This window comes from Procambarus clarkii, chromosome 84, assembly GCF_040958095.1.
Source record: "Procambarus clarkii isolate CNS0578487 chromosome 84, FALCON_Pclarkii_2.0, whole genome shotgun sequence".
Classification (NCBI taxonomy): domain Eukaryota; kingdom Metazoa; phylum Arthropoda; class Malacostraca; order Decapoda; family Cambaridae; genus Procambarus; species Procambarus clarkii.
Window position 1 is genome coordinate 21,678,401 of NC_091233.1, and position 27,604 is coordinate 21,706,004.

Consider the following 27,604-nt stretch of genomic DNA (forward strand, 5'->3'; position numbering starts at 1 on the left):
AGCACACGACCAGTAGTGTAGTAGTAGTGGTGGGTGGTAGTGGCGGCGCCCCAACACTGCTCTCTCTCTCTCTCACTTCCTCTTCTCAAACATGCAAAATACACTTCTCAAATTTGCCTGAAGTAGTAGTAGTTAAAAAATTTAGTTGCGACTAAAAAGCCTAATCAGAATAAAAGTTTCCTTCGTGTGGATATATAAAATATAGCATGGCGCCAAATGAGAATGCAGAGAATGGGGTACCGGTGTCTGGAGAGTGTTTGGACCTCTTAGAGCGGGAGTACCCCGCTGGTGTGAAGCCCCAGGTAGTTAGAGGTCAGTACGGGTCACACAACACACACTTCAGGTCACCGGCCTGTGAAAACGCACGAGCTGTAACTAAGCAGGTAAGTCACCAGGATGGAATGTTCGTTGTTGTTGTTGTTATAGATTCAGCTACTCGGAACAAGTGCCAAGTAGCACGGGCTATGGTGAGCCCGTAACTTACCTGGCACAGGTGTGCCGCCGGAGGCGGCTTTAGATTATTACATAAACAGTTTCATCTATCCTTCACACCTTATAATTAAAATGTCTCACCTTATAATTACAGAGAAAGTTCTATTTCAAGAGCTATATATTTATAGTAAATCATTATACATTGATGGTAGGTCTTATCGCTAACACAGAATTCGACTATACGTGTGTGCCTATATGCCATATTGTCTTGAGAACAGCACGGTTCCATCTCAAATAATTTTATAATGTAAATTCCTTTCAAATTGTTTAACCTTGTAAATTCTGAGTCATTCAATTGTCACCAGTGTTATAGAGGTTACTCGAAGTAATAGGCTTTGACTCAACTGTGAATACCGGCACTCACTTTGTCCCTAAGGTCTATTTTCTTCCCAAATGTAAACTTTGTTAGAACAAAAAACTTGTTCTTTGCGTAACTATGTAATTAAGCGTAAAGCACAATTTAGAGAATATTATTAATTTGTTCTACAAATGGCCAGATATTTAATACGAGATGGCATTACCGAAAATCCTAGCCATTATATTATTATTATTATTATTATTATTATTATGTATTGGGTACATCATGTCTGTAATTTATATTTTCACTACAGTTCTGGGATTTGATTACTGCCGCTAAGTGTAATTTGATCATAGATTTATGGCAGTGTGGGGGTCTAGTTTCTGATTATTATGTCACTAACTTTTTTGGCGGGGCCCACGGGATGGGTATGGGGTGCTCAACCGCCCACAGGATGGGTATGGGGTCCACCATCGCCCACAGGATGGGTATGGGGGTCCACCATCGCCCACAGGATGGGTATGGGGTCCACCATCGCCCACAGGATGGGTATGGGGTCCACCATCGCCCACAGGATGGGTATGGGGTCCACCATCGCCCACAGGATGGGTATGGGGTCCACCATCGCCCACAGGATGGGTATGGGGTCCACCATCGCCCACAGGATGGGTATGGGGTCCACCATCACCCACAGGATGGGTATGGGGTCCACCATCGCCCACAGGATGGGTATGGGGTCCACCATCGCCCACAGGATGGGTATGGGGTCCACCATCGCCCACAGGATGGGTATTCGATCCGCCACCACCCACAGGATGGGTTTACCACCGCCCTCAGGATAGGCATGTGATCCATAAAAAAACTAATTACACTAGGAGCTTACTCTCGTGATGTAACATGCGTACAGTATATAACGCTTTTACTTGACGCTTTACTTGGAGGTCTGGTCGAGGACCGGGCCGCGGGGACACTAAAAAGCCCCGAAATCATCTCAAGAAGAAGATGACCCTTCAAGCAGGTGATCATTAGCCCTGAAAAGCGTACAGTTTCAATCGTTTTTCCAGTAGATACCATTCATTCAGATTATATACTTTTATCCCAAGCGTACAGATATAGCTGCATTATGGTATTGTCGCCAGGCGTGTTAGTGGCACTGTTAAAAGTTACTTCTGGCACTGCTGTGTGTCAGTGGTACTTTTAAAAGTTACTTCTGGCACTGCTGTGTGTAAGTGGCACTGTTAAAAGTTACTTCTGGCACTGCTGTGTGTCAGTGGTACTGTTAAAAGTTACTTCTGGCACTGCTGTGTGTCAGTGGTACTGTTAAAAGTTACTTCTGGCACTGCTGTGTGTCAGTGGCACTGTTAAAAGTTACTTCTGGCACTGCTGTGTGTCAGTGGCACTGTTAAAAGTTACTTCTGGCACTGCTGTGTGTCAGTGGCACTGTTAAAAGTTACTTCTGGCACTGCTGTGTGTAAGTGACACTGACAAAAGTTACTGCTGTGTTAGTGACACTGTCAAGTTATTTCTGTCACTGCTGTGTGTTAGTGGCACTGTGAAAGTTACTTCTGTCACTGCCCCGTGTTAGTGGCACTGTCAAAAGTTACTTCTGTCACTGCTGTGTGTCAGTGGCACTGTTAAAAGTTACTTCTGTCACTACTGTGTTAGTGGCACTGTGAAAAGTTACTTCTGTCACTGCCCCGTGTTAGTGGCACTGTCAAACGCTAGTTATGTCACTGCCGTTCCCAATCGACAAACAACCAACGCCTCCATAATATATACATCATTCAACAATTCACAAAAAATTCAACAACATTCAACAAAAAATTATGGCAGCGTTGTTTATATTTATTAAATAGTTTATAAATTTAGAAACTTCACAACCCAAGGTTATTATTGTTATAAACAACCTCGCATTGCTTCGGGGCTCATAAATTGTTTAATAAAAGTCAAATTTTAGTTCTGTTTTTGTTCTCACTCCAAAATTTTGGTGCATATTTTTGTATCCGATCTTTTGTTGCCAGCACCAGGGGCCAGATTCACGAAAGCACTTACGCAAACACTTACGAACCTGTACATCTTTCCTCAAACTTTGGCGGCTTTGTTTACAATTATTAAAGAGTTAATGAGCTCCGAAGCACCAGGAGGCTGTTTATAACAATAACAACAGTTGATTGGCAAGTTTTCACGCTTGTAAACTGTTTAATAAATGTAACCAAAGCCGTCAAAGATTGAGGAAAGATGTACACGTTCGTAAGTACTTGCGTAACTGCTTCGTGAATCTGGCCACAGGCTTCTTTACATTTACACTTGCCAGCGTTAAATTCCAGTAGCCACTTGTTTTACAGTTTAATTGTAAATAATGTAAATACGGTTCCAAACATTTTAAATATAAATAATTGCCATCAAAGACAACACAAACTCCAGGCCTAGGTTTTAAAAAACATAATATATAATGCATAATGAAACAACAATAGCGTGATGTATGAGAAAATCTTCTGTAATAGACTCGAATCCATGCCGTGTGTTCGATCCCATCGTACTGCTCCAACGGATTTTCACATAATATATAATATATTAATTTGCACTTGAGAAATTACAAGATAAAACAAAGTTAACGTGGTCGTTTTTGGCGAGGGGTCGCATTGTGAACAAGCATGAGGCTGCATTGACAAATGCTCATAGAATGATTTACAAGTTCATTACCGATAATATTGAACAAATCTCTAAATTCAAAGTACCAAACTGAGTTGTCTCACTGAACCACAATGCTATCCGTCCTCGACTCAAGTCCATTCCATCCAGCGGTCGACCCCACAGACGCATTCATAAATTTTAACATGCTGTTCATTCAAGACGTGAATTTTCTCAAATATAAATTAATATTATAATATATTAGTATATTGTTCATATATAGTCATAGGTTAGGTTAGGTTAGGTGTCGAGGTTCTGTTGGCGATTATTTGTATTTGTAGTACGTGGGTGAAGCATTTATAGCGTTGTGGTTCGAACAAAATTCGTCAGTGAAACAGTAGTGAAGTGTAGTAAACTGAAGTTGACAAAGTTTGATAGTTGTGAATAGATGTTGATAGCGTTGCTCTTATGTTGATTTAACGTTGATCCCACGTTGATTTAAGGTGGATCCTACGTTGCTTTAACGTTGATTTAAAAGACACCTCGATCCAATATGTAAAAAAAGGGAGCATATTTTGGGTGGTGGGAGATGCCATGGACTCTGGTGTGTGTGTGTTTAGGCCCCGTAGCAACGCTGTAGTCACGCTTCAAATCAGATAAGCTAGTTAGGCCTATGCAAAGTCCTCTGTTATCTATTTTCCCTATACTCTCTCATTTGTTACTTAACTAAGACTGGGGGCCTCATTAGGAATGATGATGTTCCTAATGAAACTGTACGATAAGAGCTGTTATCGCACATCAGCTTATCTGAAGCCTGACCCTAGAAACTTATTTATTTGATGAGCTTAATTACTAGTTCCACGAAAAATAAACTACATTCAGTACTAAGATAGAATCAGGGTAGTAACTAGAGCCAACTGTATGCAAGAACAACTTAGTGGGTTGGTCTGAGTTCACTTGTCTCTACGGGCTAAGCCAACATGAGTCTGAGAATGAATGATCATTGATGAAGTGATTTTCTCTCTCTCTCTCTCTCTCTCTCTCTCTCTCTCTCTCTCTCTCTCTCTCTCTCTCTCTCTCTCTCTCCGGTTAAAACTAAGCACCAAAAGGAGCCACAGAGACATTTTTAATATCAAATTAATGAACGTGGAGGCAGACGTCACACACAGCTTCAAGTGTAGATATGATAGCCTACTATAGGCTTAATACCCTGTATACCAATCGATGGATGGTTGAGAGCCGGGAGGAAAGAGCTGAAGTTCAACCCCCATAAGCACAGTTATATACAGTCTGGGACTCAGAACTCCCACCAACACAAGTACAGCTAAAAAAACGTCTTACCTCCCTGTGTTAATTTATGGCCCAAGTTCGAGCTATGTCTCCAAGAGAGTTTAATATTTCATGCTGAACAAGGCGCCAGTAGTGTGAGGCGGGACCAAGAGCCGAGTCTCACTTAGGAGGGTCGGAAGGGGGTTTCAGGGAGGGGGGGGGGGAAAAGGGGATAGGGATAGGTGGGTATGTGGGCGGGATGGGGGGTACAAAAAAGGGAGAGGAAGGGCTAGTTAGCTGATTGCATTTATTATCGCACCCATACCCATCCTGTAGGCGGTGGTGGTGGACCCCATACCCATCCTGTAGGCGGTGGTGGTGGACCCCGTACCCATCCTGTAGACGGTGGTGGTGGACCCCGTACCCATCCTGTAGACGGTGGTGGTGGACCCCGTACCCATCCTGTAGACGGTGGTGGTGGACCCCGTACCCATCCTGTAGACGGTGGTGGTGGACCCCGTACCTATCCTGTAGACGGTGGTGGTGGACCCCGTACCCATCCTGTAGGCGGTGGTGGTGGACCCCGTACCCATCCTGTAGACGGTGGTGGTGGACCCCATACCCATCCTGTAGGCGGTGGTGGTGGACCCCGTACCCATCCTGTAGACGGTGGTGGTGGACCCCGTACCCATCCTGTAGACGGTGGTGGTGGACCCCGTACCCATCCTGTAGGTGGTGGACCCCGTACCCATCCTGTAGACGGTGGTGGTGGACCCCGTACCCATCCTGTAGGTGGTGGACCCCGTACCCATCCTGTAGACGGTGGTGGTGGACCCCGTACCCATCCTGTAGACGGTGGTGGTGGACCCCGTACCCATCCTGTGGTCTGTAGTGGACCCCGTACCCATCCTGTGGTCTGTAGTGGACCCCAAACCCATTCTGGGCTGTGGTGGACCCCCATATCCATCCTATTGGCAGTATAGTGGACCCCACCTTACGGGGACCCCACTAAGGGCCCCAGTAGCCTCGCATTTCATGTTCTCCCCTGCCTACACTTTGTTATCTTTCATATAAAATAGGACATTGCTGCTACCTAAATATACATAAGCTTGTTAATAGATACCCGGCTTGGCCCCTTCTTTTGATAATTACTTGTTAATAAATTAAAAATTGGGCTCCCACCAGTGATGATGGTGGTACAGTGGTGGCGGCAGTGGTACAATGGTAGTAGTGGTGGTGGTGGTGGTGGTGGTGGTGGCAGAGACAACAGGTTTGAGGCCCCGCACACCCTTGCGGGGGGATAACCACCAGCAGAACAGCTCAAAGGGTAGACCAGGACGGGCAGATGAGGACAGAGATATAGTGACGGTTGGGGTCTAGGTGGGCTGGGTGTGTGGCCTTCTGTGTGGGGGGCGCGGCCTTTCCTAACACGTGCACTCACCTAGCGGGGGTTGAGCTCTGGCTCTTTGGTCCCGCCTCGCTGACTGTGTGGGGAGGGCGGGGCGTGGGCCGTGTGTGGGGAGGGCGGGGAGTGGCGCGGGCCGTGTGTGGGGAGGGCGGGGCGTGGCGCGGGCCGTGTGTGGGGTGGGCGGGGCGTGGCGCGGGCCGTGTGTGGGGTGGGCGGGGCGTGGCGCGGGCCGTGTGTGTGGAGGGCGGGGCGTGGCGCGGGCCGTGTGTGGGGAGGGCGGGGCGTGGCGCGGGCCGTGTGTGGGGAGGGCGGGGCGTGGCGCGGGCCGTGTGAGGGAGGGCGGGGCGTGGCGCGGGCCGTGTGAGGGAGGGCGGGGCGTGGCGCGGGCCGTGTGGGGGGAGGGCGGGGCGTGGCGCGGGCCGGGTCTGACCACAAACATAATAAACTAGCTGCCTCTGCAGATAACCATTAGTGAGCAGCAGACTGGCACGTGATACTCCTCCAGGGGCTGAATACTTCAACCAGGCGGCTGGCGACCCCACACACACACACACACACACACACACACACACACACACACACACACACACACACACACACACACACACACACAATTAGGCAATTAGGTGAGTACACACACACACACACACAGCGGGGGTTGAGCCAGAGCTCAACCCCCGCAAGCACAATTGGGTGAGTACAATTAGGTGAGCATATACACACACACACACACAAAGGACCAAGCGGGGACCAAAGAGCCAGAGCTCAACCCCCGCAAGCACAAATAGGTGAGTTCACACACACATAGGAGTCTTGTAGCTGAGTGAACAGCGCGCAGGACTCGTAGTCCTGTGGCCTGGGTTCGATTTCCGGCGCTGGCAGAGACAAACGGGCAAAGTTTCTTTCACCCTGATGCCCCTGTTACCTAGCAGTAAAGCTCATCTTAGTTACGTTAGACTCCATGGAAACTGACATTTAATTCCTCACAAATGTCCTTGTCATTTGCTATATGTTCACCTCCCCTTTATTGTAATCTAGTTACTTGGTCATTTACTGTCATTTTCCTTCTTAATAAGTGATTATATAGTGATTATATATTAAGTGATTTCAGTTGTTTACTTTCAAAACAATATCAATTTCATGGCTTATTTTCGATTATTTTCTTATATATATGTATTATTTCTAGTACTACTACAGCTATTCAAATTTTTTGCTGGAATAAAATTTTTACTACACTGTCATCACCACAGTATATTGTCACTGTCACACTCCTCACCACAGTATACTGTCAGTGTCATACTCATCAATGCTCTCTTCTACACCCATTAGGTAGCGGCCGGAGCATTCGCCTCACTTTCAGCCGTAAGCATAGGCTTCATCACAGCCTATTCCTCCCTGACACTCCCACAGCTCAGGAACGACACGTCCATTGATTACGTTGACGCCAGAGACTCAGGATGGATAGGTGAGGCTCTCTCTATCCTTATATGTGCAGATACAGCGAGCAGTAAGCAAGATAGCACAGTAAATGCTATCATTACTTAACCGGTGTAGTGATATCTCGATATTTCTTGATACCTCGCCTACTCCTCTTGTAGGCAAAGATTTAGGGATCTTTGACAACCCGATGGCTTTGTGTCTTTATCTAAGCCACTAGAGAGTTGATGGCCCTCAGGTAAACTCAGGTATAAGTTAGAGTATAAACTTAAACCAATGCAATGTACATAAAAGAAAATTGTTGTCTGTTTATTTAGTTAAAAATTTACTTCTGCGATTCTGTTGCAATTTCTGCTGTTCCATTCAACATGTAATTATTGCCATTTTTGTTGCATTTTTCAGTTCAATTCATGTTTTTGATCTCAATTAGTTTTAAGTCTTGATTTTTAAGTTTTTTCCCATATCTTTGGATTAAGTTAGGTTAGATTTATTAAAGAGTAGGATGATTTAGTGAGGAGGAAGATGGTTAGGTGAGGACTTAGAACCTTGACAGCTGAGTGGACAAGGTTCGGGATTCATAGTCCTAAGGTTCCGGGTTAGATCCCCGGTGGAGGCGGAAACAAATGAGCAGTTTCTTTCACCCTGATGCCCCCTGTTCACCTAGCAGTAAAATAGGTACCTGGGAGTTAGACAGCTGCTACGGGCTGCTTCTTGGGGGGACATGTAACAAAAATAGGGAGGCCTGGTCGAGGACCGGGCCGCGGGGACGCTAAGAAATCCCCCCCTCAAGATAACTTGTCCTGGCCTGTCAACAGCGTCCCTGCCGTCCATATCATCTATCCTGGGGTCGTTGTTGGGGGGCGTGATGATGGACGCCGTGGGCCCGCGCATGACGCTGCTCTTAACGGCGCTGCCTTGTCTGCTCTCCTGGTCCTTCATCTCTTTCGCCAACTCTGTCTCTCTCATCTACGTCGGCCGCCTGATCACCGGCGTCTTCCTTGGTATATTCTCCCCCGTGCCGCAGGTAAGCTCAGGAGGGTCACCCTGTGCCGCAGGTAAGTTCAGAAGGGCCACTCGTGCCGCAGGTAAGGCCAGGGGTGCCACCCGTGCCGCAGGTAAGGCCGGGAGTGGTCACTCGTGCCGCAGGTAAGTTCAGAAGGGCCACTCGTGCCGCAGGTAAGGCCAGGGGTGCCACCCGTGCCGCAGGTAAGGCCGGGAGTGGTCACCCGTGCCGCAGGTAAGTTCAGAAGGGCCACTCGTGCCGCAGGTAAGGCCAGGGGTGCCACCCGTGCCGCAGGTAAGGCCGGGAGTGGTCACTCGTGCCGCAGGTAAGGCCGGGTTGTGGCCACCCGTGCCGCAGGTAAGTTCAGAAGCGCCACCCTTGCCGCAGGTAAGGCAAATAAACCCTCCACGATTGACGAAAGATGAACAGGTTTCGTAAGAGGCAGCATAAATACTTAATAACTACTGACCCAGACTTCTGCCCGCATGTATAAGTCAGTGAGCCTCGTTCTTGGTACGAACAGATCCCTAACAGGAAATTTTTTAACTAAATGTAATTCAACACAGTTAACCCTTTGCCTGCTCATGTTAAATAAAAATTGTTCTTCTCTTGTTTGTAAAATATCGTCACTTCAGTATTTGTTTTGGCCATATACTGTTGATGTTTGTTTATATATGGTCGTTGGTGCTTGTATATTTGGCTGTTGGTGGTTATATACGTATAGCATGTGGCCATATAGGCCTGGGGGTCTCCTTATACTCACCTCATTTTGGGTGCTAAACAGGTGTACGCTACAGAGATCGCTGAGCCTCGCATTCGTGGTCTGCTGGGAGCCTTCCCCGAAGCCGCCGTCGCTCTCGGCTCCCTCTTGTGCTACGCCTTCGGGTAAGTCTCCATTAATCTCCTCTACACCTGTTGTACCGTGAAGGGTGGGCTCAGGGTGGAGCTGCTATAGTGTACCGTGTAGGGTGGAGTTGCTATAGTGTACCGTGTAGGGTGGAGTTGCTATAGTGTACCGTGTAGAGTGGGAGCTACTATAGTGTACCGTGTAGGGTGGGAGCTGCTATAGTGTACCGTGTAGAGTGGGAGCTGCTATAGTGCACCGTGTAGAGTGGGAGTTGCTATAGTGTACCGTGTAGGGTATAAAGTGCGAGGTTGTGTTACAGAGCTGTGACGGACTGGCGGTGGTTGGCGGGGGTGTCGGCGCTGGTGCCTTGTCTGCCTCTCTTCGTCTCCATGATCTTCCTCCCAGAGTCTCCACAGTGGCTCACCAAGAAGGCCCAGCTGAGAAAGGCCGAGCACTCTCTCAGGTAAGTCCCAAACCCTATCTCCAGTCCGACGAGAGTCACAAACTCATTTCAGGCCAGGATTAGGACTTTAAAAAGAGTCACATTACCAAACGCGTCAGAACTCAAACCATATTTACCTGAAGGTTCAAATAAAGACAACTTTAAAAGTTTTTTCTGATACTACATTAGAGAGGCGGGACCAAAGAGCCAGAGCTCAACCCCCGCAAGCACAAGTAGGTGAATACATACACACTCACCACAGCCTTCCTCCGGCAGATTCTTCAGGAGGAAATCTCACAACGTGAACGCTGAAATCAACATTATCTACACTAACATCATGGCTACAGACGGCGCCGAAATCTCCGTTTGGGAGCAACTGAAGCTCTTCAGGTGAGACCCAGACCTTGTGCCTCACTCATCCAGGTGAGAAGATTAACATGTGCCTTTACCGCACTTATCTATATATTCAAATAAAGATTATTATCATCATAAAGAAGATGAAACGACAGACGAATCATCAGGGGACGAGGCCAGCCCAGAGTACATCTAGAGTCTAAAACAGGACATAAATATGTACCCCCTCTACGTCATCCCAAATGTAAACAAACACAACTCAACCCAATCCAACTTATCTCTACCTAATCTAACCTATCCTAACCTAACGTAACGAAGATAAAGAGATAATGTACATTTTTATTTATGTGTGTATAAATATATATTTTTTTTATGGATGATGTGCACGTGGTTTGTGACGTCACTCTGACGTCATAATGTCCGTGAAGGTTCAGGTTTCAGATCCTACTGGCTGGTCGTGACGTCATCAACGGGTGACTTGTCTGTATTCGTGGGGCCTCCGTGTGTCCTCACGAACCGTGTATACTGATGAACCGCGTGTCCTCACGAACCGCGTGTCCTCACGAACCGCGTGTCCTCACGAACCGATCCCAAAGATACTGCAATACCGGGCCGATCCGCGGCAAAGGTGGAGCAAGCTCCTAGCACTTCGCCATGTTGCAAAAATCAGTTTAATATCGAGGATCCCACATGGAGATCGTATCAGATATTAAGCTGATAAGAACAGATACTTTGATCGCGTGTCCTGACGAACCGCCTTACTATAGGCGTCCAGAGAGTTGGTCTGCTCGAGTCCACCCTGAACCTCAGCTCTTGGGCCTCGGCACTCATCCTTCTGAACAATATAATTTATCATATATAATAAGGGTCTTATAACATAGCGATGTAAGTCCTTGACTCACATATAGGATACTATAGGTTCGATCCTCGGGCGAGACGGAGACGGTTGGGCACGTTTCCTTCCCCCCCCCCTGATGCTTCTGTTCACTCAGCAGTGAAATAGATACCTGGGAGGTATGCAACTGTTGTGTTTTGTATCCTGGAAACGCATATATTTTCTAGCTGTACCCAGAGTATATTCCCCGACCGTCCACAAGTGATTGGGCACCATTCCTTCCCCCCGTCCCATCCCAAATCCTTATCCTGACCCCTTCCCAGTGCTATATAGCCGTAATGGCTTGGCGCTTTTCCCCCCTGATAGTTCCCTTCCCTTCCCAGAGTATATCAACGTAAATGATCAAAGAGTATATCTCCCTGAGCACTCAGAGGGCATAAATATATCCCTTGCCACTCAGGACCCTCAGTTGGGTATATCAGGACGGGTATAACTCAGTTTGATCTGACTGGTATCTCGCCCATACAGGAAGCCTCAGAACTGGAAGCCGGTGCTGATCGTGTTCCTCGTGTTCATGTGTGGACAGTTCAGCGGGTTTGCTGTGGTTACCGCCTACACTGTCGATATCTTCAATGAGGCCAACACCAACACTGATGCCAACACTGCTACAGTCATTGTTGGCTTGGTGAGGTGAGTACTGAGTGTGTGTGTGTGTGTGTGTGTGTGTGTGTGTGTGTGTGTGTGTGTGTGTGTGTGTGTGTGTGTGTGTGTGTGTGTGTGTGTGTGTGTGTGTGTGTGTGTGTGTGTTGAGACATAAATCAAGTTCCTTGTTTTGTCACTTCTTGCTGTCATTTATCTGTTGCAATAACTCCAAACTACATTGTTTCCAGACTCCTGTTAGCTGGCTGAGAGCTTTCCCTTCCCATAGCTCATGGTAAGCCTTACCCTACTAGTTTTACACACAGGAGGGTACAGGAGCAGACGACTGCTGACTCCTGTTAGCTGGCTGAGAGCTTTCCCTTCCCATAGCTCATGGTAAGCCTTACCCTACTAGTTTTACACACAGGAGGGTACAGGAGCAGACGACTGCTGACTCCTGTTAGCTGGCTGAGAGCTTTCCCTTCCCATAGCTCATGGTAAGCCTTACTAGTTTTCCCTAGAACACCACTCTCTAATCGGTTTACAACCGGATCCCCCAGTTATTGCTCGGTTAATAACGGCGACCAGTTAAGGATTGGCGCCAATTCATTAAGTAGGCCTTCGGGCACTGTACCACACCATCCTGGTGACTGTACCGCACCATCCTGGTGACTGTACCGCACCATCTTGGTGACTACCACTGTACCGTTTCAGGTTCATATCAACGCTAGTGAGCGCTGGACTACTGGACCGGGCGGGCCGCAAGCCTCTCCTAATCATCTCCTCTATTGGCTCCTGTGTAGGAATGGTGTCCATAGGCACCTTCTTCTACCTCAAGGAGGTTGGCTTCACTGAGGTAAGTTCCTAGGTAGGAGGTAGGCCAGGAGGGAGGGGTTTGGGGAGGTAAGGTAGGAGGGAGGAAGGATAGGAGGGAGAGAACGTGATGAGGGGGGAGGGGAGTGAGGGAGGGATCGGTGAGTTGAGAAAACACATATTCATATATGTAAATACACATATTGGGGACTTTACAAACACTGGCAGCTCTCTGGGGAGACTGGGAAAGCTTGCCTGATAAATACACACATTGTGTCAGCAAGGTGGACAGTCCGCCTGCTATCATACGTAGTGTTAGTTGAAATTAAATCAAATTGAAATTGAATCAGACGCGGAATTGAATCGTGTCTGTCATCAACGGCAGCACTACATCAACTGTAGAAGGGAAGGGAACTATCAGGGGGAAAAAGCGCCAAGCCATTGCGACTATATGGCACTGGGAAGGGGTCAGGATAAGGATTAGGGATGGGACGGGGGAAAGGAATGGTGGCCAACCACTTGGACTGTCGGGGATTAAACGCCGACCTGCATGAAGCGAGACCGTCACTCTACCGTCCAGCCCAAGTGATTGGGCAACAGGAATAAAAAATTATATCAACAGCAAATTAAATTTGGGACATTTTGCTAAGGTGTATTTAACGTGTTGGGCTGCAGGATCTCCCTCGCTTGCTCAATACTCACATTCCCACACCATAACCACAACTTTATTACGTGTGGCAACGTTTCACCAACGTTAATAGAGTACAACTAATGTTGTGGTTAGGTTGTGTGTTGGATGGTGTTTACTGACATGTCTTGATGTGTTCCACAGAGCATCAGCTGGCTGCCTCTCGCCTCTCTCCTCATCTACGTCTTCTTCAACGAGCTGGGATACGGCCCCATCCCCTGGCTGCTTTCCGGAGAACTTATTCCTCTGGCGGTAAGAACCATAGGAAACGGCGTGGCCGTCACTGCTTACTCCTTCTTCGCCTTCGTTATCGGCTTGACGTTCCCACTCTTGACGGACGTGATGAGTACCTACGTCGTCTTCTGGATGTACGCCTTCTTCAGCCTCTCCGGCGTGGCCCTGGGCATCTTCCTGCCAGAGACACGAGGCAAGACGCTGGAGGAGATCGAGAAGTTCTTCGCTCCAGCACCTTCAAAGGAAGAAGTCCCGCTCACTAAAGATATCACTCCTTAACGGATATGAGCTTAGAGCCTCGTTATTAACCCTTAAACTGCGCAGCAGTTTAAAAGCACCACATTGAGGTGCACTAAAAATGGTAAATAAAATAGGACAAAATCGCATATGGGCATTTGGAGCAGTGTACGGGTTAGTGTATTACACACGCTACTTTCTTTTCTATAAACAGATCTATCTTTAACATTTTGACATACTTGTCTCTCGAGAGAGAATGGCGTCATTTGCTGGGAGGCTTGTAGGACGCTTGTTTCATCTGTCAAATGATGTGTTGAGTATTTACCTGCGGGCCTGAACCACTTCCATACGAAGCGCAGTGGATCGAATGATAGTATAGAGCATTCTCCTCTTATCTACCACCACAAGTCCGTCGTCCAGCTGAACATGTTTCTCTACTCCGGTAAGGAGCGCCACCATTATTCACTACACACACTAAGCTGATTTGTCAGGCGAGATCTACATCACCCTTCGTCCTCTTCTCTCACCAAACACTTCATGGCATCAAACACCACACAACCAAGACCTTTGTTGCAGGTCATTACTGGCGTCTGGAAGTGGGGCTCCAGCCTGCACCTGAGTCTCTAGGTGTTGCAGGTCATTACTGGCGTCTGGAAGTGGGGCTCCAGCCTGCACCTGAGTCTCTAGGTGTTACAGGTCATTACTGGCGTCTGGAAGTGGGGCTCCAGCCTGCACCTGAGTCTCTAGGTGTTGCAGGTCATTACTGGCGTCTGGAAATGGGGCTCCAGCCTGCACCTGAGCATCCAGACGTCAGGTTCAGCTGGACAGGGGCCTCTAAGGCATGACAGTGAGACAGACAGAGCAGGATACAACTGTGTCTGTATACTGTGCTTCTGAGGCCCGTTCAAGGGCGACGTTTCAATTTGTTTGGGTCTACGCAGCCTCGTGATTTGTCGTACAGTGGCTCATTTGATTACTGTGACTGGAGTTAGTCGCTACTGTCTTCTAATGTAACTCATTCCACTTCTACCCTTATGTTGAAGTAATGTTATATTACAGCCCTGACATATCTAGGTTACCAGCGTTCACATGTGTTCTTTCGTGATAGTTCAACCCATGTCGAACACTTTGTCTGTCTCTGTATATCTTGTATGCTGCGGTTAGGTCTCCTCTGAATCTCTTATTTCCATAGCTTTGTGATACTAAGAACTCTTTTACACTAAGATCATTCCCCATTTCTCATATTTCTGGTACTGGCTTAATGCTCACCTTTCAACACTTAACTTTCACGAATGAATTATTAGGTGCAAGTTCCAATACGCACTGTTCCTCTGGGGCCAGATTCACGAAGCAGTTACGCAAACACTTACGAACCTGTCCATCTTTTCTTAATCTTTGGCGGCTTTGTTTACAATTATTAAACCATTAAATGAGCTCTGAAACACCAGGAGGCTGTTTATAACAATAACAACAGTTGATTGGCAAGTTTTCATGCTTGTAAACTATTTAATAAATGTAAACAAAACCGTCAAAGATTGAGGAAAGATGTACACATTCGTAAGTACTTGTGTAACTGCTTCGTGAATCTGGCCCCAGGTCTCCTCTTAACGGTGTACTGTGTTAAGGTGAGTGTGGAGCGTCTCCAGAGTATACATAACCTAGCACAGGGGCGAAACATTGTCTGTTTTACTTCATAACTTTGCACGTGGGGCTAAAACCTTGGTACTGTCTGGGGCTAGTAATGTTCATGGGTAGAAGTCCTTATCGTGCCGTACCGTAGCATATTGGGTATACGGTACATGATTTTAATGATATGAAACTGATTCTGTGTTACATTCCCGGGGTGATATGTTTCTCTATTGAAATTGAAATTGAAATAAGTTTATTGTGGTAAAATACACACAAAGGGATGAGGTAGCTCAAGCTATTCTCACCCCGTTCAGTACATCGTGTTAATACATACATTAGACACACATCACAAACAATAAACATATTACCAAAACATTCTGAGAGATAAACATTACATTTCCTATTTCTCTATTGGGTCTTGCAAGTGTTCGAACAACTACAGTCGCTACTGTTCGTACTGCTCTTGTATGTTGTTCAAACTACGTTAAGTGTTCGAACAATACGCTCATCAGAGAAACCGTTCGTAAATTAGAGGATCGTCCCCCCTGTTAGGCTATATATTGTAACATCATTTACCTTATAAAGGCCAGTCTCCCATTTTTTGGCGGGATATTTTTTTTCAATAATCCCGAGCGAGTAGCTAAGTTTCCTTTGCACACTCCTTTTAGGAGTCAGGGTGATGTCTCCTCTGCTACAACTGGTTGTGGTAATATTTAAAAACATCTTTACTCCCTCTCTGTATATTTATATGGTTTTCATTCCATTTACCTGTTGTGTGGTGCAATCAGTTGCATCCTAATTATCTGATTCAAAATGATTTTATACAATTTTGTTTGAATTTATACTTCAACGTTCAGTTTAGTTTGAATAAATGTACATAGCAAAGTATGTCGTGTACGAGAGAGAGAGAGAGAGAGAGAGAGAGAGAGAGAGAGAGAGAGAGAGAGAGAGAGAGAGAGAGAGAGAGAGAGAGAGGAGAGAGAGAGAGAGAGAGAGAGAGAGAGAGAGAGAGAGAGAGAGAGAGAGAGAGCAGAGAGAGAGAGGAGAGAACGACTCAGTATGTATGTACGTACGTACGTAGTATGTTATGTATGTATGTAGTGTATGTATGTATGTATGTATGTATGTATGTATATGTATGTATGTATGTATGTATGTGTGCATGTATGTATGTATGTATGTTATGTATGTATGTATGTATGTATGTATGTATGTATGTATGTATGTATGTATGTATGTATGTATGTATGTGTGCATGTATGTATGTATGTATGTATATTAATGTTTTATACATATAACCAAAGAACATAATAAAACATGTATTACTTCGCTATATACATTACAAAGACTATGCAGCCCTTTTTTCTATGCCAAGAAAATGTATGAACTATGCATACAGTTGGTAAGCATGTATTATGTTGGACCGGGGATATGCTTAATGTATAGCCGTATATGTAGGGTCATTACATACAGACAGATTTCATCCCTTTAACAATCGAGAGGACCTAGAAGGAAATATTCCCATTTATTGGGATGGGAGGCCTATTGTGGGGTCCCCTAGGCCTATAAATCTCTCCCAGTATGCAACCCACAACAGTTGCCTAGCTTTTATGTATTTATTTACTGTTAGGTCAACAGAGGCACCAGGTGAAAACTGAAACGTGCCCAACCGTTTCTGTCCCGGGAATTGAACTCTCCTTGAAGGATTGTGAGCAGGCCGTAGACAAGTCAAGATAGTTGCCGTAAAACCCATCTCTCTTAACATATATAAACTAACGTTATGCTGAAATTTGTTAACATGTATAAACGGTCATGTATAATAACGGTACTAATCATGTATAATAAACATGTATAATCCATCCTTAGGCTCCCAAAACGTAGCCTGATCATTCGTAAATTGTTCCCCTTATTGTTTAACAACATTGGGGGGTCTTGTAGTACAGTTGGCTTCGTTCTCTATTTACAATCGGGGATCCTGGATTCGATTTCAGTTGGGACAAATATTTAGGCATGTTTCCTTTCACCTGCCTGCCTCTGTTTCACCTGGTAGTAAATAGGTACCCGGAGTCAGGCAACTGTTGTGGGGTTTCATCCTAGGGGGGGGGAAGGGGGACCTAGATACAACCAAAGTATATTTATATACCAATATATAGGCTTCCTGTCCCCGCCAAAGGGTACTTTTATGATAATAAATAAATAATATTAATGTATATTATAATTTTGTGTTTAGTTAGGCTTGCGATAGCTTAGGCTAGGTTTGGTATTTTTGATTCGGTTGAAATTATGGTATGGCGACCCGTCCTCAGCCTAGGCTCGTTTAAAACGGCGGCCACCCCTCCTGCCCAAACACATTCATCAATTCTCACATATTATGTATTAAAAACTAGTTTGTTCTCACATATAAATTTAATATTATTATATATTAAATCTGCGTATAGTTAAGCGTAGCGCTGTTTAAATTCTCTTGGCGATAATTTGTATTGAAGTACGTAAGTGAAGCATTTGCAGACTTGCTAACTTCTAAACTCTTGGTCTAATTTACTGTTAGAAAAAAGAATTGAATGTCATCAGTAGTGAGTCGTGTGTAAACCGTTCATGATTCATTAGCAGGGGGTTTGGCGGCTGAATTAACGAGCATTTGGCCTTTGTAGATGAGGATGGCAGCTTACAGGCCATATATAAAGCGTTCTAACTTATAAACAGCCGAGGCATTGCCGATTAAACGATCATTTGCTAAAGATTATTTGCTAACTGTTTTGAGAATGAATTGATATGTTATAAGTGCCTAGCTTTGAATTATTATTATGCAAAAAATGGTTCAGTTTCATTATTTCGATTTCGAGATGAACCCCGTCTAGTTCAGACGATGGTGGACGCTTTCAAGGTTTATATATAATACAGTTTCCTGCAACAGGAATGACGGGAATAATTTGTGCTCTTTTATTATGTGTTTGCAAATTACTATGAGGTTAGCGAGAGCACCACTATCCATAGACCATCATATGAGAACCACAGGCTTACATAGACCACAATGGATATATACACACAGAGAGGTGAGTCTATTTCTCGGTGTAACATGAGTTTAATTTTATCTTGAACTTTGTACCTGACTAAAGTGTACATGCTGGTTGGTCAGTAATCTGTTGTGGTGGCCCTAATAACCCTCCACAGGTTGGTGATAGGCCTTACGCCCAACACCAACCAAGTATACCTTATCTTGCTCGTTGTGGTGAGCCTCGAGCACTAAAATAACATTCTTAACTACCAATTTAACAGCGTCAAGTTGACATGTCAAGTACAACAGCTGAACTCCGCCAGTTTTATAGCTATAATTTAGTAATCCCAAGTTCTCAATTGTTGTCGTTCACTGAAAAATATAAAGACAAAACGCCTACTATTTTCACTCGCAGTAAATCAAACTAGAGAAAACTGATAATTTATGTTGCCACAAGTGCCTAGAAGTGTCTTGAAGTAGGCTACATCCTTGACTCTACACCGTTAAAACAATGTAAAAATGGCGTAGTGTTACGTTATGTGTTTGAATAAGATTTTATACATTTGATAGCATACGTGTTCGAGCAGAGCTATGACCTAATAACGTTGAGATCTGTCGGTATGTCGTGCAGTCCTGTCTTTAGCAAGTCCACTACGGGCTCACCATAGCCCGTGCTACTTGGAACTTTTGTTCCGAATAGCTGAATCTATAACATCAAACAACTCCAGTTAAAAGTTTCCCAGCGACTAGTCACATTTTTTTTTTACATTTACACACCAACCAGTCACCCCATCAATCATACGAGTCAGTCAACTATCATCCAGTTAGCTATCAGTCAATCATGGGTTAACTGCCTGTCAATGCCACCTCTCCGAGTACAAATGGTTTCCGTATCACAGGAGTAGAGTTGGGCATAAGATTGCATCTCATGGCGTGGAAAATCACTTGTGAGTGATGATCATTGCTTTCATTTTGTAGCTTAGCTAAATGAATGTTGGGGTTCAGTTCCTGAACCGGTTGTGTCTCTGATACATTTTGCATCACCGCCCACGGGATGGATATAGGGTCCACCGCCACCCACAGGATGGGTATGGGGTCCACTACCACCCACAGGATGGGTATGGGGTCCACCACTACCCACGGGATGGCTATGGGGTCCACCACCGCCCATGGGATGGGTATAGGGTCCACCACCACCAACGGGATAGGTATGGGGTCCACTACCACCCACAGGATGGGTATGGGGTCCACTACCACCCACAGGATGGGTATGGGGTCCACTACCACCCACAGGATGGGGGAATGGGAGGCATAATATGAACTAAACCAAACTTACATTTTACCAATTTCTTTTAAGGTAAACATTATTTCAATCATATTACACATAAATTACCTACACGTTACACATGCTGGCATGGAATATAATTTCATTTCCCCATGATTTTTTTACCAATTTATATATAAATGGTTTACGAATTATGTAAAACGATGTTCTCCTGTTAACCATTCTGTTATTTTTCTCAAAACGTTCTATCCAATATATGTATGTCAACCACAATTTTCATGTTACATATAATTTTGTATCATGACTTTCTCAGTTTTGATGACCTTATCAATTATACAGGTTCATTTATTTGTCTGTCTAGCTAGTTATACAAACATTAGAGCAAATATAATTGAATGACCCAAGATATATTTTCCGATTATTTAATTACTTTGTTTGATTTTTATTGGTTGTATATATCGCAATTACGTGAATAATAATTGCATAAATAATGTTGTTGTGCCATATATATATATATATATATATATATATATATATATATATATATATATATATATATATATATATATATATATATATATATATATATATATATATATGCGGAAAATCCACAGAGAAATATGAAATGAGGTGAACGTTTCGGCTTTGTTAAAGCCTTTGTCAACACCAGACTGACAGTCAGTCTGGTGTTGACAAAGGCTTTAACAAAGCCGAAACGTTCACCTCATTTCATATTTCTCTGTGGATTTTCCGCATAAAATGATCAGTGTTTTGTGATCGTCAATTGCATATATATATATATATATATATATATATATATATATATATATATATATATATATATATATATATATATATATATATAATATGCCGAATTGTTTGCCAAAAATGTTCTATATTTGTCGATTCAGGATATTAAATAAATATTTTGTAAGTTTTATATAACACTCATTATCCTAAAATGTGAAATTTAAGAAACTAGTAGGCCTACATATAGGCTTCAGTGGAGAGATTTTGACCCTGAATTGGGAATCACCGTGAAGTACTCAGTTTAAATATAGATGAATGAATGAATATGAGTATATTCCGGATAAATGAGAATGTAAGTAACATAAACCGAGCCCAGAACCGGATTTAATATATGCACATACAAATATAGAACACTTAACAGTGTAGGACTCAGGGGTGAGAAACCTAATACGAAGCCCACAGATAAGGTGGACCCTGGCAGTGTGCCAGCGACACAGCCAGCTCTGTTCTGGGGTGCTGGCTGTGTCCTGGGGTGTTGGCTGTGTCCTGGGGTGGTGGTTGTGTCTTGGGCTGCAGGTTGTGTCCTGGGTGCTGGCTATGTCCTGGGTGCTGGCTGTGTCTTGGGGTGTTGGCTGTGTCCTGGGGTACTGACTGTGTCCTGGGGTGTTGGCTGTGTCCTGGGGTGGTGGTTGTGTCTTGGGGTGCTGGTTGTGTCCTGGGTGCTGGTTGTGTCTTGGGGTGCTGGCTGTGTCCTGGGTGCTGGTTGTGTCTTGGGGTGCTGGCTGTGTCCTGGGTGCTGGTTGTGTCTTGGGGTGCTGGCTGTGTCCTGGACCAGGGGTTTTCAAACTGCGGGTCCCGTCCCATTAGTGGGTCGCAAAATAAATCAAATGGGTCGCGACAAACTAAAAAAAAAATAACAAATAAATAAGTGAGAGTGCCACGTATAGTGGCATGTGGACTCTAATGAATGGACTCAATTCGGACTCATTACTCATTGACGCGATTATTGCTGAGGTCTGCATCTTCGTAGTTCACTTACACTCAAGAATTATTCTGATCAATTAACTTTATCATCATTTTGGAGTAAAGTTAAAGAAGACTTTCCACTGGTAAGTAAAAAGCCAATAATCTTGCTACTATTACCTTTTACTCTTACTAATTTGTGTGAACTACCATTTGCCTCGTTAACTCCATTTAACACTCAAGACAAAAGCCAGCTCTAACATCACAGATAGGCTCGTAGCACTGTCTTCCTTCACTCCAAATTGCCATCAACTTCTTAACCCAACAAGCACATCCTTCTTTAAATGAAAACATTTTCAACAAATATTGTTGACTGCATTTTTTGCCAGAATTTCATGCAAAATGGTTCTTATTACTTGGAGTTCTTGCATTGTGTAAAAAAAAATGAAAAAACACGGTCCTAGTGTGCTGGCTGTGTCCTAGGAATTTGGAAGTGCCCTAGGATACTGTTTGTGTCCTAGTGTGCTGGCTGTGTCCTAGGAATTTGGAAGTGCCCTAGGATACTGGCTGTGTCCTAGTGTGCTGGCTGTATCCTAGGAATTTGGAAGTGCCCTAGGATACTGGCTGTGTCCTAGAGTGCTGGCTGTGTCCTAGAGTGCCGTCTGCACCGTAGGGTGTTGCGGAGGAAATGGCCCCTCACTGGAATCGAGGCATCTGGTGAATTATAAAATTGAGTCATTCAAACTACGTGATGACTAGAGGAAAAGCCTAGCAAAAACTTGATCATTTAAGTGGCAAAATGCTTCATCTTTAAATTAAGTAAACCAAGCCGAGACATCTGTGGAATATGCGTGTGAAGAGAGAGAGAGGAAGAGACTTGTGAAAACAGGAAGACCTTACTCAAGGAGGACTTAAGGCCAAAGGGAGGTCAAATACCTCCTGCGCACACCATATAATTCGTTTTGACGGGACCAGGAAGTCTGTGTATATCTACACTTTAGGCTTGTCTCGAGGTCACCCTCTCCAGGATGCAACTCCACGACAGTTGCATGACTCCCGGGTACCTATTTACTGTTAGGCGAACAGAGGCATTAGGTGAAAAGAAGCGTGCCCAACCATTTTCGTTTCTCCCGGGAATCGAAGCCGGGAGGAACGATGTGGCCCCGATAGCAAGTCAACAATGAAGCCAACAGTACTACGAGTCTTACTTTCTTCATGTTAGATTCGTTTAGGCTAGGTTAGTATGGGTTAGAGTTAGCTTAAGTTTGTTTCAAGAGAAGCGATGACTTAAGGATTTACCTAATTTTCTCGGATCCTAAACCCTACTCAGCTTGGGTACAGCAGGTGGTGCATGACTAGAGAGCTCCAAACACCAGCCTTGAGCCTTTAAACGGTTAAGTGCTTCAGTCATGGAATTCTTAAAATTGAAGCAGTGGACCGAGAGAAGTGGCTTGATGGTCAAGAAAGCACATAAGGGTGCCACAGGTGCTTGCAGGCCAGGGGTGACGCCGCCCTCAGTCATCACTGATGACGGCCAAGTTCCTCTGAGTCCTTCAGGGAGGATGTGAGTTAGTTTACTGCATTATGACTCCATAGTCATCATGTGGGTAACAATAGACCCATATTTATCATGTGGGGATAATGGGACCCCATACGTATCTTTTGGGTGGTAGTGGGATTAATGCCCATTATGTGGGTGGTAGTGGATCCTATACCCATCCTGCTGGTGGAGGTGGACCCATACTCATACTCTGGGTGGTAGTAGTGGACCTCATGCCCATCCTGTTGGTGGTAGTGGACCCCATACCCGTCCTGTTGGTGGTAGTGGACCCCATACCCGTCCTGTTGGCGGTAGTGGACCCCATACCCATCCTGTTGGTGGTAGTGGACCCCATACCCATCCTGTGGGTGGTAGTGGACCCCATACCCATCCTGTGGGTGGTAGTGGACCCCATACCCATCCTGTGGGTGGTAGTGGACCCCATACCCATCCTGTGGGTGGTAGTGGACCCCATACCCATCCTGTGGGTGGTAGTGGACCCCATACCCATCCTGTTGGTGGTAGTGGACCCCATACCCGTCCTGTTGGTGGTAGTGGACCCCATACCCATCCTGTTGGTGGTAGTGGACCCCATACCCATCCTGTGGGTGGTAGTGGACCCCATACCCATCCTGTGGTGGTAGTGGACCCCATACCCATCCTGTAGGTGGTAGTGGACCCCATACCCATCCTGTGGGTGGTAGTGGACCCCATACCCATCCTGTTGGTGGTAGTGGACCCCATACCCATCCTGTGGGTGGTAGTGGACCCCATACCCATCCTGTGGGTGGTAGTGGACCCCATACCCATCCTGTGGGTGGTAGTGGACCCATCCTGTTGGTGGTAGTGGACCCCATACCCATCCTGTTGGTGGTAGTGGACCCCATACCCATCCTGTGGGTGGTAGTGGACCCCATACCCATCCTGTTGGTGGTAGTGGACCCCATACCCGTCCTGTTGGTGGTAGTGGACCCCATACCCATCCTGTTGGTGGTAGTGGACCCCATACCCATCCTGTTGGTGGTAGTGGACCCCATACCCATCCTGTTGGTGGTAGTGGACCCCATACCCATTTGGTTGGTGGTAGTGGACCCTACCACCTGTGAGTGGTAGTTTATTGTGCACCCCATACTGATCCTGTGGGAGGTAGTATATAGTGTGATGATTTGATGAGAAAAAGTGCAGGTCCAGAAATTACCTGATGCCCATCATCTCGGGTGACCAGGGGTACAGGAAGCGGGCGGCTTGTCAAAGATCCATCCATTATTCCTGAGGATTTTCCCCATTTTATGTTTATATTGAGGCCCCACAAGATCAAATACGTCCAATTTATTTGCTAGGCTTCTGACATTTGTCAATTATCAATTTATTTGCTAGGCTTCTGACATTTGTCAATTACAATTTATTTGCTAGGCTTCTGACATTTGTCAATTACAATTTATTTGCTAGGCTTCTGACATTTGTCAATTACAATTTATTTGCTAGGCTTCTGACATTTGTCAATTACAATTTATTTGCTAGGCTTCTGACATTTGTCAATTATCAATTTAAGCTTCTGATATTGTTCCTATGGGGCTGAGAGATTGCTTATTAGCTTTCTGCATTCATTACCTGAATTTGCCCGAGACCTTTAGATCATTTATTACTTGAATTTGCCTCTAGATCATCACTCTAGTTGCCACGACGGGATACAGGAAGCTGGTTGTTTATCAAAGCTCGCCCCATTGTTCCTGAATTTGTTTTCAAATTAAATTTTGAACTATAAATTTGCAAGAATGTAACAACACCAATCTTATATACTATCACAAGTCTATTGTGCATTGCATATAACTAAATAACTAAATAAATAAGTCTAGGGTCGTCTGGACCAGTCAGCCCTCTGACCCTCAGATAAGCTGTAGTAATTTATTCTACATTATATGAAAAAATGTGAATGATATTAGCTAAACCTTCTAATATTTGACAAGATTATGCTTATTTAAGGTTGTATTGTCCGGTAGGGCACTAACCGGCCACCACACAGCATCCGGTGTTGAGAATAATGTTTGTGGGCAGGGAAGGGAATTATCAAGGGATTAATTTGTTTGTGGGTAATATCCTATGATAAGTAGATCAGTGTTTAAAAGTGAATTCGGAAGTAATAATAATACAGCTGATGCCATCTGTGGGCACAAAAGGACACTATCAACTGACTGGTCAACAGTAACCATAAGATACAGCTTATGCCATCTGTTGACACCAAATTACACTATCAACTGGCTGGTCAACAGTAGCCATAAGATACAGCTTATGCCATCTGTCGGCACAAAAGGACACTATCAACTGGCTGGTCAACAATAACCATAAGATACAGCTTATGCCATCTGTTGACACCAAATTACACTATCAACTGGCTGGTCAACAGTAACCATAAGATACAGCTTATGCCATCTGTTGACACCAAATTACACTACCAAGACGCCAGCACACAAAATACACAGCTAAGGCCATCTAGTGCGTCGCCCATGTACTACCAATAGCCAAACAGCAGCCCATAAGGCGGGTTGTTGTGCTCAAGGAAGACTTCTCGTGCTGGCATATCATTGGTTGAAACTCTTTGTTGACATACACCACAACAGCCAATCACAGGCAGGGATCAGCTGAAGGTGCCATCCACTTAATAAATCATCTTTATTCAGAACACCAGCCCTGCTTATGACATTCTGCTTCAACTTTAATCTACCCAAAAAGTGAACGTTAATTAATTAAAAAGTGTTAATAAATTGATAATTAAATATTGCAGAATTTAACAGGTTGTATATAAAAATAGCCTGGCTACCTTTCTTATGACGTCATCAGTGAAAGTTGCCTAGACACAAATGACGATGATACAATGTTTTGCCCTCTTATTGGACTTAATTACTCAGATGGAAATTTCTGTCAGGTACAAAACATAAATTGTTGTTCTTTAGCACAACAACAACAACAAGGTTTTGTGCAAAAAGACATATTTCTTAGCTTGTATTTTATTCATAAAAGAGTGTTGGCATTCCCAGCAACAGCCAATCACAGGAAGGTATTTGCTGGAAGCTGCGCCTCCTTATGGGTGTTATCTGGAGCGTTCAGTCCAAAGAGCTAGCTTATGGCTTTCTGTTTCATCTCCTATATATGTGTAACGGTTCTATTGTTACGTAAAGTATGGTGACACAGACACTAAGATATATATATATATTTGGTCGAATATACAGAAGTACACAGGTGATACTTTGGTGTGAGTTGAACGCACTGAGCGTCGGTACAGTATCTCGCAAGTGTCTGCTCTAGACCACACTTGAAAGTAGACTAGTTAATGTTTGATTGATGATTGATGAAGATTAAGCCACCCAAAAGGTGGCACGGGCATGAATAGCCCGTAAGTGGTGGCCCTTTTGAGCCATTACCAGTATGAAGAGCTGATACTGGAGATCTGTGGAGGTGCGACTGCACCCTGCGTGACGGGAGATGTCTCCCGGACCAAATGGTGACCAGATGGAGTTAATGTTTGATTGATTGATGAAGATTAAGCCACCCAAGAGGTGGCACGGGCATGAATAGCCCGTAAGTGGTGGCCCTTTTGAGCCATTACCAGTATCAAGAGCTGATACTGGAGATCTGTGGAGGCGCGACTGCACCCTGCGTGACGGGAGATGTCTCCCGGACCAAGTGGTGACCAGATGTGTGAATTAATGTTGCTATTCTGCTGCTTATATGCCCGGGCAACACCTCACCGTGTTGCCCGGGCAACGCCTCACCTCATTCATCTCCAAAGGTTGACAAGAATATTAGCAATGCATTTGGAGCGAGTATATTATTGGGATAATCTACTCGCTACAGAACTCCCCTCCCAGGGGATGAAAGGAAAAATACTTGATCAAGGAACTTAGCTGGTCGGTGAATTGTACGCCCTGCTCGCGTTACATAACCATCAAAGTTAACTCCTCCTCTTCGCTGATGTCATCTAACTGGGGTCGTAGGGTGGGAGGTCGCACAGGATCGTCCGTCGTCGTAGGTGGCGGTGCTGCTGGTAACTGTGGTCGAAAAGTGAACTGCGTATGTCGGCGGATGTGTCTCTGGATTTAGCAGTGTCGCAGACGTTGAGACGAAGCCTGGAGCAGAGCAGAGAGCTGAGTGAGGCCGGAGTCGTGGAGCTCTATGTGGGAGAGCGTGGCAGCTCGATTGAGAATTGTATTGAATTCAATAAATTGAATTACTCTTATAATTTATAAAACAACACAAAAATAAATTATTATGATGCGTCGATTATTTCTGAGTGGCCCCAGAAATGTATTCCCCTAAATAAATAAAACATTATTATCATTATGATTGACTAAATCTAGTCCTTGAAGACGAGATAAGTTGTGAACGCCATCCAGCGCACAAGTATAAGAGCGCCCAAAATTAACACATGTACTTTCATGTGGAGACAGGTGTGTGGCTTCTGACTTTGTTTTTATTAATTAATATTACATGTTAGGCGTTTACCCTTAAAACATATTATTATATACGAGTATAACTATTACATAGTAAATATAATAAGAGTTTACCCCCAACACTGGCCACAGTCTAGTGTTTTGTGCGCTCGACCATGTTTTGTGGGCCCTCAGATCTCTCTTCAGTGCTTACGGTGATTGAAATTGAAATTGAATAAGTTTATTGAGGTAAAATAAACACAAAGGGATGAGGTAGCTCAAGCTATTCTCACCCCGTTCAGTACAACGTGTTAATACATACATAGACACACATCACAAACAATAAACATATTACCAAACATTCTGAGAGATAAACATATACATTTCC

General features: G+C 44.8%; 1 protein-coding gene and 1 non-coding gene across 3 annotated transcripts; one reads left to right on the forward strand and one right to left on the reverse strand.

The window, feature by feature from the left end:
- Position 1: 1 nt before the first annotated feature.
- Positions 2-27,596, forward strand: LOC123774898 (facilitated trehalose transporter Tret1). 2 transcript variants are annotated; one of them, XR_011225482.1, is made up of 10 exons: positions 2-383; positions 7,428-7,563; positions 8,351-8,559; positions 9,323-9,423; positions 9,705-9,848; positions 10,104-10,217; positions 11,545-11,706; positions 12,370-12,511; positions 13,301-15,541; positions 27,490-27,596. XR_011225482.1 is itself a non-coding variant. In XM_045769597.2 (9 exons), exons 1-9 carry the CDS (start codon positions 207-209, stop codon positions 13,667-13,669), a joined length of 1,554 nt encoding a protein of 517 aa, XP_045625553.1. In that variant the 5' UTR covers positions 2-206; the 3' UTR covers positions 13,670-15,875. The 2 variants fall into 2 exon arrangements, 1 of the variants encoding a protein (XP_045625553.1); XM_045769597.2 differs by lacking the exon at positions 27,490-27,596 and having other exon boundaries at positions 13,301-15,875.
- Positions 10,756-10,939, reverse strand: LOC123774911 (U2 spliceosomal RNA). The gene has a single exon (XR_006775007.2). It is a non-coding gene; the product is annotated as a U2 spliceosomal RNA (small nuclear RNA).
- Positions 27,597-27,604: the final 8 nt, after the last annotated feature.